Here is a 16335-nt window from a genome sequence, read left to right on the forward strand (position 1 = left end):
AAAATATTAATACAATTTTAGACAAGAATTACAGTAATGATTTGAAGAACTACTATGAAGGAAATCCAAATACAATAATAAAATATTAATACATTTATATACAAGAATTACAGTAATGATTTGAAGAACTTCTACATGAAGGAAATCCAAATAAAGGAAGAATACACTATGGGAATGAAATTACATACACTATTTAAGGCGAGCACAATAATAAGCGAAAAAAAAATTAGTGTAAAAATAAAATGTAAAAGTAAATATGTAAGTTATTCAACATAGAATTGGTAATTTGTGAAGCAGAATGTCGATGTGGTAAGGAATTATCAGCAAGGTGACAGCTCTGATAAGCTACAAGGTTCTTGTCGATCCCTACAGGAAAAAAAAATATGTAATTAATTACGTCATACTCCATTTTTACCTTCAGAAGGTGATAATGTCGTTAGGGTAACGTTTTCGAAGAATTACTCATATGCGAATAGCTATCTTTGTGTTGACAGATAGTTGTTTTTTTTCCTTTCTTTATCTAAACTTGACTATGGTTTACGTCATGCTTCGAAGACTTTTATTCAAGGATGACAGCACAAAAATTGCTGTTATGCAATAGCCGCGAGCACAATTATGAGGAACCTATTTGCAGATAGCAGAAAGTATTAGTTCATTGTTGTCTCTTTTGTGGTGTTGACAATGGAGTCCGTCCGGCAACGAAAGGTTCAGGTAATGCCGTCAGTATTTTTAAAAAAATCTTCACGGTGTCATTCATACATCTGATACACAGAATATACTACACTTCCTAGAGAATATCACAGAATGCTGTAAGCTCTATTTGAACAAGTTGAAGTTCCTATGAATTTTGAACTACTTCGGACGCATGTTCAGTTGAAAAGTGCTTACGTTTGTTTTGTATGCGTCAATACTTCGCTTGGACTGAAGTTGAGAATTATAAAGCAATAAGTTTTTATAAATTTTATATTGGAGTCTAGGCCTGAACCTCAGGAAGTTGTAAGATTTCGAATATGTTACTATAAATGTAAATAAGTAATATATACTACATTTATTTTCCCAAAGATAATTTACTATCCTAAATCAATTGCTGAGCATTTAATTATGAAATAATTTTATGGTGCTATCCCCCTTTTACACCATATATAATGCCCGAATTTTGATTGATCTAAATGTCGATTTGTCCGCATGATACCGATTGATGTTTTCTCCAGCTCTATACAAAATTTCATTATATTTTCTATTGCATGGCCTTGTGTTATAGCTATTTTTACTTTGAGAATTATGAGAGGAATGGAGTCGTTAATTTTTAATAATTATATTACTAAGAATCCTTGCACATTACTGGCTAAACATTTAAATGTGGCGAAAATTGAACATGCGTTTTCCCAGTGTTGGTAGATTTCTGGAAAATGAATGAAGCTTTCTCAAAAGCTTGCCATGATTCATTTCATCAGGATCTGTCTCGCAATGAAGGAAGTTGGAATGTCAAATGCATATTGGCTTTTTGATGTTAGTTTGTGCTATAGGCCTAGATGCAGTTGAATGCCATTTACATGGAGATGACAGTTAACCAGTGCATCATGTTTTTATACCGGCATAGGCAACAACCACATCCATTTGTAAGAATTTTAATTTTATGATAGTTGTAATGACAGTGCATTTGGGATTTGCATTAGTGAAGTTTCCATATGACAAGTTACTTTTCACAATCAGTACCCATGTTACTGTGCAAGAATCACAGTCTTATTTCTCACATTTATAATTGAATGCATATAATCATTTTTGAGGTAATACTTTTATTTTTTTAATGTTGAAATAATGGAGAGCATGTGACTTGGTAAAATTTTTATGTGAATTTTATTGCATAGAATGATGTGTGTACCTGTACTAACTACTAATTTCAATAAGATTAGTGTAGTGTGATTGAAGATGAAACAAGCTACATGATTTGCAGTCTGTACTTCACTTGAAATAACCAGGGATGAAAGACGTTAACATCTCCACATGGTGATTTGTACTTGCACACACTGGCTACTATTTTATTTCTTTACTTTGTTTCATAAGAATTTTAACTGATGTCTTAAATTGAAGAAAAATCCATTACCTGCACATATGGGTAAAATTAGGGTGCAAAAGTTAAAATTTCTTCAAATAGAAAATTTGAAATCTTGCACAAACTGACATTCCATTAGAACAGATATTTTGGATGTTGTTTATGAAAACATGGTAACTTTTTTGTATCCGCCGAACGGATTTCTTCATTTTTACAGAAGAAAGTACGGTAAATTTCTTATATCCGGAAAACTGCTGAAATTTGCTAGTTCATTTAATTTGAATATTCGTACTTACGCATTCTGCATTGAGAAACATTGTTGAAGGTGGCATTTCACTTATTTCCCGGAAATAAGCTCTATTTGCGACACACAGAGTAGTTTTCTTAGTTTCTTTTTTGGTAAGAGTCTAGTTTACGCCCTTTTCGTACGGAATACGTGTCATATATCGTTGGAAAGGTGATTCTATAATGAATTCAACAAAGTAAATCCCAAGGCGAGGAAAGATTTCGTGGGAGAGAAAATTGAGAAAAACCGATGTTGTCTGGATATGCGTGATTGAACGTACTGAGGACATTTTTAGATGATGAAGCACATATTTAGGGGTGAAATGAATGCTAATGGAACGTAACCTAACCTCATAGGCATATCTCGTTCCCGTGAATGGTTAGTGGGGCTATCGTGAACAGAAAGTGTAAAAAGAAAAACTTACCCTAAGAGATGCCGGAGCGCTGACTGTCTCCTACCCTAAGAGATGCCGGAGCGCCGGCTGTCTGCTAGCACGGTTTTGATGCACTGAATTATCACTGGGGATAAATGTATTTTACACTATCTAGAAGTTTTTGAAACCTGTTCTTCTTTAACACGCATTCACAACGCGGAAACAAAGACGAGCATGCAGTGTTGTTAACTCCCATCGGTTACCACCAAAAGGCAAGAAGAACGTAAACTAGACTCTAGCCCTTTTTTGCCTTCGGTAACATGCAAAATGGCGGTCACAGTTCCACTACTGTACTCGGCATGCAGTGTTTTCACCCCACTCCACCAAAAATACCTACGTAGCCCCACAAACCATTGACGCATAGCCCAACGAACCATTCATACATAACCCCACGAACCATTTCCGGTAAGGTTAGGTTGGGTCTCGTTTAGGTTAGAATAGTTAAAAATTGGTTTAGAAAAAAAAATGCGTAGCCCCACACACCATTCTCGCATATCCCCACAAACCATTGACACATAGCCCCACAAACCATTTGCAGAAACTTACCTTCTTCATTTTCAAAAACACGTGTTTGGAAACACTGACCGGCATTGACAGTGATTATGTCATCACACACAGGCACAGGCAACATCCGGCTGGAAGGAAATGGATGCAACAGCTTTTGTGCATCGGTCACACATTTATATCAAAAAATAGATGATTTACCAGCAAAGTTCAGTGAACGATGCGAGAAAACACTTTCCCGAACTTCCACAAGTATAAAGAAACTGCATTCGGTAAGTAATTTCTTTTGTAAATTTGAAGAAATTCGTTTTCCGGATATAAGAAATTTACCGAAACTACTTACCACTTACCGAAATGAGTATCTGTAGCATTTTCAAGGTTCGTAGAGGTGTTTTCTTTCTTCGTTGATTCTGTTTGAGAGGGAATTCATGTATTTTTGAAGAGAAATATCTCTCCGATGCCGAATTGCCATTGCTTTCATTTGCTTTCTCTAAATGAACCGGATGTTGCACACATTTCATGACATAATCTCCTGTCACTGTTTCCAACAACGCCATTGTTTTACAAGAAAATGACTTCCCTTTTTTTTAACTATGTATGCCTAACTGAACGAAACCTAACCTTACCATGAATAATTTGGGTGTGCTATGCGGGAATGATGTTTGGGGATATTCGTGAATGGTGTGTGGGGTATTTTCTTGTTATAACCCCAAATTTTAACTGTTTGCCTAACCTAACTTTCCGTGAATGGTTTTTGGAGCTATGCGTGAATGGTGTGTGGGTTATTTTTCGGTTAGTAATGTTCGATACACTGCATATCCACTACGCAAGTCAAGTTGCGCAGCCAAGTGCGCGACCATATGGTGTTACAGAAGCGAAAAAACAAAAGAACAATATTAACTGTTAATTTCAGAAATTGAAGATATTTTCGTGAAAAAAGCAAAGTAACACCTAAAAGAATGTTTCCCAATGCACAATAGTTAAGTACCAATGTAAAAAGTGACGAAATAAACTAGTGATACGTGTTTGGCATATAGGAAATAGGTAATGAAAATATATTTACCCTAAAGATGATTTTGAGGAATTCGAAATTGTTGATCTAACAATATTAGAGCAGGAGTCTACCAGGTATGACTTAAGATGACCGGACCCCTCTCCGATTTTCTTCATATTTGACATACTTAGTAATTGAGGCCTGCTAGTGACGAATCTGAAGTTAGCAATTGCAAAATAATTGTGAACCATTGGCGCTAATCCCATGAATCATTGACTTGTGGTTAGGTTAGGTAAACATAGTTAAAATTTGGTGTCGTGGTAGTATCAGGATTTAGAAATTGCAAACCATTGACGTGTGAAACAAAAAAAAAATTGCAAAAATAGACTGTTTACATTCCGAAAACTAATGCCTTATTTTAGCTTATTTTGCAATTTCTAGAAGTTTCGGACAACTTTTAAATTCAGATTCTTTTTTAGTAGGCCTCAATTAGTGAGTATGCCAAATATGAAGAAAATCGGAGAGGGGTCCGGTCATCTTAAGTCGTTCCGTCTATAGATCAACCACAAGGAATAAACCTTGGGACGAAATGTCCCCGCGCAGCTTTCCCTTCTTCCCTCCACCTCGGGCCATAAGGAAGCATGGTCCACTGTCCCCCTCCCCTACTCGTGGGGGTACGGTGCACAGGAGTCACGGGTCTGCGCAAGTTGTTTTGCTCGTGGTTCCACTCCCGACCCTGTGGCCGAGCGGTTAGCACATCGTGCTGCGACGCCAAGGGTCCCAGGTTCGAATCCCGGTCGGGCTTGGTTGTTTGTGAATGTCCATTCATCAATTTCATCATTTCATCACTCATCCCCATCTTCGCAAATTAGCCAAGAGGCACAAAATGCGAAGTAAAATAAACTAAATCAATCAATTGTGGTTCCACTATACCAGTATTGATTTAGAAAATGACAGTGCATTTTTGTGTGTCTGTGTCTGACTTCCTCTCTTCAGTTTAGAATATAATGGTATATTCTACAAAATTAGTTAGAAGTAAAATATGAGTAAGATGTATATTGTGACACAGTCAACTGCCCAAGTTTGAATTGTTTAATTCTGATATCGTGGTGTAAGGAAATTTTTTTTATATGATTCGATTTCTATTTATGTCTGTTAACACATACTTCAGTGTTTTAGTGAATACTTGCTGTGTGCGTGTTTTAGAATGTTTTTTGCTTCTCCTGCCACCATCCATTAATTTAGTGTCATCTTGGTTATGGACTGCTGTTGCCATCGAGGTCATGTGTGGGGTGCAAAGGAGTTTCGTCTTTAAGTTAGGTGGTTGATAGACCTGTTCGACCTCCCCTTGATGCCCATGGTAGTTTGTGAATTTTTTGTATACCATGTGTGAAGTACAGACAAACATCTCATCATGTTGGGTTTATCAAGTGTTTGCATGGTGATCATAAAAACTAATAAATTTCTAAAAGTTTCAGATAAATTCTTTTGACTTAAGATAATTGTATGGTAACAGTTTTGAATGTTTGATTTATTCACAAGTTTTATAGGAGTATTAGGAAGTGCTTTAGTATACTGGAAAGAATTGGGTACTAATTTACTATACATCGGACAGATTTCTTCATTTTTACAAAGAAACTACTTACGGTAATAACTTCCTGTAGCATTGTCTAACATCTAGAAGGTGTTTTATGTGATGTGGTAATGTTTCATAGCGGAAATTCATGTTCTTTATTGAAAATTAATTCTCCGATTGACAATAGCCTTTGGAGCGTACACCTTCGTACATCATCACTTGTCGTGATTGTGTTTTGTTCATGTTCATTGGGTATCCAGTGTTTCGAACTGTCTGTGTTTGCAATGAAAGTTAGAAACATGACGTGTCATGGATGCTTGGTGAAATTTGTAGCGGGTGTGGAAGATCCAGTGGATTTTTTAATTTAATTGAACATGGGATCATGAAGAAAGGAAAGGAATGTCGAAGTGGCTGTGGGTATATGCCTAATATGACGTGTCGTGAAATTCAGGTAAGTTTTCCGTATCCTGGAGACTGATTTCTTCAAATGTAAAAGTTTGGGGGCAGGTGACTCCAGCCAATTTCTAGCATGCCTTTAACAGGGACTATAGAGAAAGCCAGGTAGCCGGAGCAGAGGCGGGGCTGCAGTAGTTCAATTACCCCAGGGGCAGAGCCTAGAATCGGTGGGTTATTTGGACTCAAAAATTTCAAACTAAAATAATTTTTTAGTTTAAATTTCCCACAGATTCCGGGATGGATAGCCCCAAAAACCATTCACGGATAGCGCCATGGGACATTACAATTTTCTTCGTAAAACAATGCGAAAAAGTTTTTTTTAAAAAAATTGGATCAGAGTAGCTTTGTTCACAGGTATTTCTTGGGTTCCGAAGGTTGAAAGACTGCATAACGAATGAAAATTGACAAAACACAAGCACGACGTGCGATTATGTAGGAAGGTGTACGCGCCATATTGTGTGTCAGGCAAGCGAAAAGACTACGAGAAAGAAGTACTCTTAATGTGAAAAATTGCCATTACTTTGATCAAAAAAACGTCAATACACCTTAAGGAATGTTCCGCGAAGCAGATAGGTAAGTACGAATGTCAAAAATTGACAAAACTAAGAAGTTATAGGTGTCCAACGGATAGTAAATTTTTACCAAGAATTGTTGATGGAAGTTCAAAGCTTGGAGAAACTAATTAGCACAGTTAAAACTTTCACTAGGTATTATTTACCATATAAATTATGATTTGAAAAGTAGCTTACGCAAGCATCTGTGCTTTACAGCAAGCAGCCATTTTTGGTTTAAAGGTAGTCAGACATTTTTTCGTGTGAGGTTTGAGGATACTTTTGTACCCGAGACCAGATGTTACCTACCAGGTGTTGGAAGCATTTAGGGGTGTTTTATTAATGTCGAGAGCCCTAAACTTAATCTACCTAACATAACGAAAGCATTTAATGACTTAATACCTCTTTGCATGCCACACACATAAAGTGGGTGGCGGCCACTCATAAGGACGATACTGACGCCGTGTGTAACCACAAGTGAACAGACATTATGTTAACATGTACATATATTTTTCTCATCTGCATTGTAAATATTTCGTTCGTCACAGATCATTGGGTAGTCTGTTTTGTATTTTTTTTTATCCCGCGATAGTTGTGAAGTTTGCAGGTAACACTGCGGGAAGGCAATGCTAGTCTTTGTTCTTGCAGCAAGAGAAATCTGGCAGGGTGAGGCAGCTGGGAAGAATAACATGCATGGGATGATAATAGTTTTCGTCATTCGAAATCCCAGCCCCTACTGAAGCTGCCCTCTCTTCCCGGAGAAATGTAAACAATGAAGAGTTGCCAGAAGCAAGGACATTAACATAAGAAGGAAATTACCAACAGATTGGAAAAATAATCCTTATTCCATAAACTTATTCAGTTATGACATTAGCGTAGAGTAATAAACAGGATAATTCAACAAGGAAGAAATAAATTACACTGGGGAACAAAAAAAAGATTTTATTTTGTGGCATAAAGTTTAATAACAGTTTCAGCCCACAAAACAGCTGTGATTGCCAATTGTATGATTGTTCAGTTCAATTGACTCCAGTTATAAAAATAAACACACCATGGAAAATGTAGGAGGTAAAATTACTCTACGCTTTTCTCGGTAATATCAAAATTTGATAATGGGCTGAAATTCCCATTAAGAAACTTATTTATTTATTTGTAAATTGTTGCTAGGCAATATATCGGACACTCAACAAAGCTTAAGGAAGAATACCAAAACATAAAAATGGTTTTAGAAAAAAATTGAATATGCTGAACATAAGTGGCTCGTGTGTGTGGATTTCAAGATGGTGAATTTTTTACTAGGACAGCAAAGTGGGTACACAAAATATCCCTGTTTCCTATGTTTGTGGGATAGTCTTGCTAGAGAAAAGCATTGGACGATAAAAGTTTGATCCCCAAGGGAAAATATTAGTGGGAAAAGCTAATATCATTCATGAACCACTGATAGATAGGGACAAAATCATCCTTCCGCCACTGCATATTAAACTTGGGTTGATAAAACAGTTTGTCAAGGCCTTAGATACAAGTGGTGATTGTTTCAAATATATATGCCACACTTTTCCAGGACTAAGTATTGAAAAATTAAAGGCAGGAATCTTTGACGGACCACCACAAATTTGTACACTTATAAATGATGCCAATTTTACAACTTACATGTCTTACATCGAATCTGAGGCCTGGCTAAGCTTTGTGTCAGTCGTCAAAAACTTTTTGGGGAATCACAGAGCAGAAAACTACCGCGATATAGTTGGAAATATGTTGAAAAATTTTGAGAAATTGGGAGCTAATATGAGTGTGAAGATACATTTTCTACATAGCCACATTGACAGATTCCCTGAGAACCTTGTTGATTTTAGTGAAGAACAGGGAGAAAGGTTCCATCAGGATATAAGGATAATGGAAGAAAGGTACCAGGGACGGTGGGATCACCACATGATGGCCGACTACTGTTGGAGCTTACAGAGGGATTGTCCTAAAAATCAATACAGCAGAAAACGTTTCACATAGTTTATTACTTCATTGTGTACATATTTTTTAAAATTATTATGATCACATATAAATTTATTTTTATAATAATGATTGTAATCACAAAAAGAAATATTAAATTGTTGTTGGAAGTTCATTTATATGTATGTCTTATGTTTCCGCCATTTTGGTTTAGTTGCATTTATTTCATAAATTAGAGCCAATTCAGGAAATATATTATTATATCATTATTCAGCAGCATGAAATTGCCCTAAATTAGCTCTCAAACACTGTGCCGCAATTTCACTGTTCCCCAGTGTTATCTGTAAGTGAAAAAAATACGATTTGTTTAATTTTTGTTATTTAGCTGCTTTTGGCTAATCGCGACGGTGAGAATGTGTGATATGATGAAATTTATGAAGGGACATTCACGAAGAAAATCCATGCCAAGGCCAGGATTTTTACCCATCCCGGCGGCGTAGCGTGTTGTAACCACTACCACTGAAGTCGGCATCTGTTTCTTGTTACTTGCAAATTTTATCAATCATACGTATGCATTGTTTTTATTTTTATGTGTTCATTGGAAAGTACATTTGGATTTCAATGATGTAGCCTCCTGCATCATGTACATCTAAAATAGTCTATATGTTTTGATTAGCAAAATTGTGGTAAAATTGTCTGGTAAGTTCCCTTTTGTATTTGTTTTCCTCTGTTAGTTATGTTAGAAAACGCTACGGTGGCTAACTGCTAGCATTCTACTTCTTCCATCTTTCATGATGCTTTTAATACTGTTAAATAAAAAGTGCTGCTAAGGTGAACAACATGATATTTGATAAGAAACGAATATCACAATTTATCACTGGTTGTAAAATAAATCAGAAATTCGTCATTGCTTGTCGACAGAATATCTCCCCCCCCCCCCTGCCTCCAGTTTAGTTCACCACGAGCCACCACTGATGACAGCAGCAGTCCACATCCAAGACAGCATGCTGCTCACGAACAAAAAATTAGAGGAGTATACAGAAGAAAAAATCCTCCAGAAAAGGCAGTAATCACTACGACTCTGGAATATGCGATAAGACTCAAATAGAAATTGAACCATTTAAAAAATGCCTCCCTACCACGATTGATTCAGAATTAAACAATTGGTACTTGGATCAGTTGTGGGTCTATTGCATCTATATATCACGAGTTACAGTGTTTTATTTGCAATGTACTGTGAGCGAATGATTTACTTTGACACATCATTGTAACAATTTTTGTGTACATTATCTACTAGGCTTCAAGTAGCATAACAGCAAATTCCTTTGCTGTGTAATTTAAGGGCATGTGGGAGGGCTTGGCTCTTTCGTGCACTCGTTTGGCTGTGAACTGGGCCACCTGCTCCACTATGGTGCCATCACTGGCTCCGGTCCACGTAGACCAACTTTTGCCATAAATATACATTATGCACGTGATATTGTTATATTGGCTGCATTGCCCCACCCCCTCTTACCTCCACAGCTACTTTTTTATAGTGCCATGGCTGACGTGAAGATGACATAATATCATCATCTGGGAATCTTTTATTTTTGATTTCATACAACCATTGGTGGATTATTGAGATGGGTGATGCCGCCAGATCTAGATAGTGAAAACTAAGAATAAATTGTCATAATTTAAAAGCTAGACACCTAATATTACCCTAGAAAGCACTTTATCAAGCTTTTGTAAATGAAGCTCCATTGAAGGTGAGATTTAACTCTTTTTAAAAAACACTAAGTTACTGAGGCAGTTTATTAAGGTGTAAAGACACTTAACATGTAACGTTTCAACCCTGTATCAGGGTCTTCCTCAGACAAAGTCTATTTGAGTCTTATCGCATACGGCAGAGTCGTTGTGATTACTGCCTTTTCTGGAGGAGGATTTTTTCTTCTGTATACTCGTTTGATTCTTTGTTCGTGAGCAGCCAAGAGTTCTTCGTTTGAGGAAGACCCTGATACAGGATTGAAACGTTACATGTTAAGTGTTTTTAAATCTTAATAAACTGCCTTGGTCAGCAACTTTAATGTTTTAATGTTTAGTGTTTTTTAATGTGGAAACAAGGTTTAATTATATTACAACTCTCTTAAGCGAATCAGGTGTGGCAACACTGCCAGGCTGGCCGTAGGAGGCAAGGAGAAATGCATTACGATTATTTGAGTATTTTATTTGTTCTCGTGGGAATATCAAACTTCCGATTGCATAGAAAAGATATCAAGATGAAGAGGACAGACTGAAGATGTAATTCACAGGCGGAAAAGTCGAAACTTCCATTTGATTAGCTGTAACTTGAAGATGTTGCAATTTTTTTTCCTCCATGAGGAATACATGGGATTCTGAAAATTCTTATTCATCATATTTTTCGAATATCGTGTCTAGCTCAATAATCAACATATAAAGACACTTGCAACATGAGGAGATTCATACTCTCTTATCCGCCATTTTTCTTTTAGTAGCAGTGCCCATTTGAACAATATTGAAATAAATGTACCGCTGGTGCGAAACTGTCACTCTTCACCTTAAGGGATCTCGTCTTTGATATCCAATTGAGACAGATTTCGGTTAATTTTGTCCCATTTTAAAAACTAGGTTCAGCTATTGTTTGTACTTTCTCCATTAGTTCATTTTTCTAATTGTTCTCTTAAACAAAATTATAAACTGTGTATGTGTAAGTAACCTGTTTCCTTTCGTTGTTTCTCTTTGAAGGCTAAAAAATATGAAGATGGTGACATGGTTGCAGGTCAATCACGGAAATCTTCAAAGCAGGGATCATCTATGAAGCGATTGTTTTTGTTTCTGTCTGGAAGTATTTTTCTGCTCATAATTGTTGGTATGTAAAAAAAGTGTTGTTTGCACATTTTAACTGTTGTTTTAATTCCTTAAATAGGCCATACTGTACTGTATAAATTTTAGTGCTGTAATTTGCCATATTTCTAATCTTATTTTCTCTCCTTACTCATAGTATTTGCAATTATTGTGATGTGATTTGTGTGTGTGTGTGAAATAGAATTTGTACAATATTTGTTATTTCCACACATGCATGGATATTTAGCTTCTCATTTTTGAATCATTTTCAGGGTGGCTATTCGCAGAGAATTCTGCGTGAATTATTGGTTCCAGGAATTATGCGTGAATTCTGCTTGAATTTTTCTCCGTAGACATGAAAAATTGCAACTTTTATTAATCCAAATGCTATTAAATTTATAAGTATTGATAAATGCCCTGAGGAGAGATTTTCACAGTTTTTTTATTTTTATTGAGGAAGGAAAATAATGTTGTTTGAAAAATAAAATAGAATTCTCTCGATCTGTTTACTTTATTATTGTCCTTTGTAGAGCAATCTGACAGAGGGAAGATTATTGCAAGATAAATTTTTTTGTTGATGACTAGGTAGATTTGAGTTTGAAATTCTTACACAATTAACAATTTTTCGCAGGTTAGAATATATACCATATCATTTGTGTGACTTGTGTTTGTAGATGTATTTCGAGTCTAAGTATGTGAAATGTCAAATGTAAATTAAGGACCTCAAATTAAATGTTTGAAATATACCGTTTAATTAAATTAAACTAGAATTTTTTGATACATTGGAATCAGACAGACACTTCATATTGTTACTATATTTGTGTGTGCATATCAGTAGCACAACCACAGTGGGCATTACACCCCTCCCCCAACCTTGAATGAAAATCAATTCTAAGGAGGGAAAGGGGGCAAACATTGATGGCCAAGAGCACAGAGGGGCAATTATCCTCCTCTATTTCAAATTTTATGCAAATAAAAATACATTTCATAAAATTTTCTCATTTGTTTTGCTCGCATTACCTGCTTTCCTTAGTCTCATAAAGTTCAGGGACATAGCTAGGGAGCGGCAGGAGTCAGCCGCAGCTGCCAAATAATCTGAATGCTAAAGGTTGTCAGAGAGAATGCCATGGCGACTCGTGAAATTATTTGCACCCTATTAAATCGATATTGTTTTCAGTTTGCAAAAAAATGGATTAAAAATTTTCTTGTTCGCTTCACTCGCAATATGATTGTTTTCTGTAATGCATTGTAAATTACCAGAGAGAGAGAAATAAAACTTCTCTTAATGGATTTTGTCTTAAATGCATGAACAATTGTTGGGAGGAAAAGGAGCGTGCACATTTGAGAGAAAATTTATACAATTTTTGCTGTTGTTTTATGAGGTGGATGAATTGATTATGTAATGAATATAAGTAATAGACCTATATGCTTTACATATTTATGTATTAAAGAAAGTTTGAATATGTACACAATTTAGTGTTTGAATGTATTTTCTTATTTTACCTCACTCCATTTTGAATATGTGTAAAACATATGTTGTACATGAAGTTATACATGTTATATGTACAATTCTCCAAATGTTACTTGACCACCCTGAAAGATTTCTATGTCCAGAAATCGTTAATTTGGCAACATAGCTCTTGAGAACCAGCAGAGTAGCCAACTTTACTACAGGTTTCTCTACTAGGCGAGAAACCCTGTGGTAAGAGATTTACATTCTTGTTTATAATATGAAGTCTGAAACTATATTCGCCCAACATATTAATAGAGAACAAAACAGAAAACTCTACTATGAGGAATAATTTAAGAGAATACTTGTGATTTAGCATGTTACAATTGGGATCGGAGAAACTGTTGTGAGGTTGGAAACACTGCACTCGCTCGGGACCACCAGGAGAAATTGCTGTCAAGTTTGAACACAAAAAATAAAAATAAAATATAACAACACCTTGCAAAGTACTGTGCAATGAGCGAAAAGTAATAATTCTCTCAATTTGCAATGAAAATGTGTTCGTCGGTTGGGAAAGTGGTAGATTGAGCAATCATCAACTCGTTTCAAGACATTTGATACAAGCGATGTTGTAGAGTATTCGTAAAGTACTCGTGTCACAGATATCTTTTCCTTGGAAGTTTAGGGTCGCGGGTTCAAATCCAAAACCCTCCATCTTTTTATATAAGAATGGCATTCAGATGCATTGAGTGGCATTTAGTAACTAACTTGAATAATTTTTAGTTTCAGAATGTTCGCAAAATGTAATTCGGTGTTGAAAACTATGAATGTTTCCATCAGCTCAATCTATTTGTTTTCTCTTTTTTGGCAGTAAGGCATACATTTCAGAGATGAGATGTATTTCAAAGCACTAACCCTCCACTCAATCTAGGTATGCTACATGTGAAAAGTCATGTTGAGCATGATACTATTACACCACCACAGGTGCCACTAGTACTAAACATATAGTTCAAAAATGACAGTCCACTATTTAGGTCCTTTAGTTTAACAAAATCTCGTATTCATATTCACTATTAGTTATGTGAAACCGAAACATGCGGGGAATTATTCATGGATGTCCAAGTAATGCGTTCGTGTGTTCGGAACTTTGAAGTACTGAGAAATGTTGGAGAATGAAGAGAAGCCAATAACAAGCCTTTCCGATCCTACAAGTGGGAAAAGTGAAATTATGTGTGTATATTGATTGAGAGAGAGATATCTATCCCAGAAGGTTATTTACAATTTCATTTTGCTTCATTTGAGAAATACGGATATCGAGATGTTTTTAAACTAAAGAACCTATATAGCGGGGTGTCATTTTTTAAACTAAATGATTAGTACTAGTGGCACATTTGGTGTAGTGGTAGCGTGCTCGACTCGTGTGACAGGGGTCGTAAGATCGATCCCCAACCACAGCTGATACTTTTTCAGAAGGCGAGAAGCATTTCACGAAATACGCAGTCCATCCAAAGGAAAGGTGACTGATTTTTTTGGCACGGAACCACCAGTGCCATCTATGGAGAGGTATATGTACTACGTAGACACACATTTTGCCTTTCTTCCGGCAAAGTTGCAAAGCACTAGCATTGACGATCGACGCATATGGATCTTGTGACTGACAGTACCTGCTGAACGTCGGTCGGAAAGGGAGCAATGGAGCAACGTGCCAACATTAAATTCTGTTTCAAATTGGGTAAAAGTGCAACAGAGACTTTTCAAATGATTCAAACTGTTTACGGTAGTGAGGCATTGATCCTTAAGAATGTGTTTAAGTGGTATGCAAGATGTCATGATGATCGGGAGAGCATTGAAGACGATCCGCGACCAGGACAATCAGTGACTGTGCGAACTGACGAAAAGTGGCGGAGATGGTATGCAAGGATCGTTGTGCATCTGCAAGGCTCACCGAGAATCTCAGTGGAATTCCGAAGTCCTTAGTCCATGTCATTCTAACTGAAAATTTGGGCACAGAAGGTCTGTGCGTGGTTTGTGCCACATACACTCAGTGACGAACAAAAACATTGCAGAGTGGAACACTGCAAAGACATGAAACAAGCAGCTGATGTGGATCCAGGATTCATGTCAAGCATTGTAACAGGTGATGAGAAACATGGTGCTTTCAGTACGAATCACAAAGCATCAGAGCCTGGCAGGGTCCAGGCTCTCCAAAACCGAAGAAAGTGCGCATGCAGAAGAGCCGAATCAAAACTCTGCTCACTGTTTTCTTCGATTCCAGGGGCATCATCCACAAGGAATTCACTCCAGAGGGTCACACTTTGAACTCTGAGTATTACGTGGGTGTTTTGCATTGTCTATTGGCCAGGATTCGTAGAGTTCGGCCTGAATATCGGGAACAGGGCTCATGGTCTCTGTTGCACGACAATGCACTCATGCACAAGAGCAGGTTGGTACGCTAGTTTTTGGCCAAATAAGGGATAGTGGAGCTGGATCACCCCCCATATTCTCCAGATGTAGCTCCTTGCGACTTCTGGCTGTTTCCAAAACTGAAATTGGTGTTGAAAGGAAGGCATTTTGACACCATTCCAGGCATCCAAAAGGCTTCGACCGCGATTTTGGAGGCAATTTCGAAACAGGAGTACCAAGACTGCTTCACAAAGTTCTACAACCGCTTCAGTGTATGTATTAACAAAGTTCTACAACCGCTTCAGTGTATGTATTGACTCACAAGGTGTCTATTTTGAATAAACGTTATAAAGTACCAGTCCATAATGCCTTGTCATTCATTTCTCATTAGTCACCTTTCCCAGTGGACGGACTGTGTATTTCTTCAGATCCATGGAAATAATGTTGATTTCTTCCAAGAGTTGGAAACCTTAAATTCCAGACAGCGATCTAAATAGCATGTATGCACTGCACTTTTGTTGTATAAATCATTCACCTCCTTTAAGAATGGATCTTCCACGATACAGTAGATGGCCAGCAACTTAAAATGTATTTGTGTTTGGCGAACATAAGATTATATATTTTTTAATATTTTGACTAATTTTATTTTAAAGCAGAGATTAAAGCGATAACAGAGGCTAGCAGGGGAATCTCAAAGTAGGCTTCACACAAAGCATTTTAAGTTTGCTGCAGGAAAAATAAATTTACCACAATTAATTATTTTATGCATTGCCAAATATTTCACTTGAAAATAATAGTTTGCTTCTCCATTGATCATATATTCGTTTAATGACAAACTTGC

General features: G+C 36.7%; 1 protein-coding gene across 4 annotated transcripts in view; it reads left to right on the plus strand.

Moving 5' to 3' along the window:
- The first annotated feature begins 515 nt into the window (after positions 1 to 515).
- LOC145979040 (ectonucleoside triphosphate diphosphohydrolase 5-like) overlaps positions 516 to 16335 on the plus strand; it is a 45661-nt gene continuing 29841 nt past the window's right edge. The window contains exons 1-2 of one of the 4 annotated variants that reach the window (XM_083112118.1): positions 516 to 711; positions 11543 to 11666. In XM_083112118.1, the coding sequence (XP_082968244.1) occupies positions 682 to 711; positions 11543 to 11666 (154 nt within the window). In that variant the 5' untranslated portion in view covers positions 516 to 681. Of the gene's footprint in view, positions 712 to 820; positions 1025 to 1437; positions 1620 to 11542; positions 11667 to 16335 lie in introns of those variants that run through there. The other 3 variants (XM_083112120.1, XM_083112119.1, XM_083112117.1) reach the window with 3 other exon arrangements.

This window comes from Lepisma saccharinum, chromosome 25 (assembly GCF_977018435.1).
Source record: "Lepisma saccharinum chromosome 25, izLepSacc3.1, whole genome shotgun sequence".
NCBI classification, from domain to species: Eukaryota; Metazoa; Arthropoda; class Insecta; order Zygentoma; family Lepismatidae; genus Lepisma; species Lepisma saccharinum.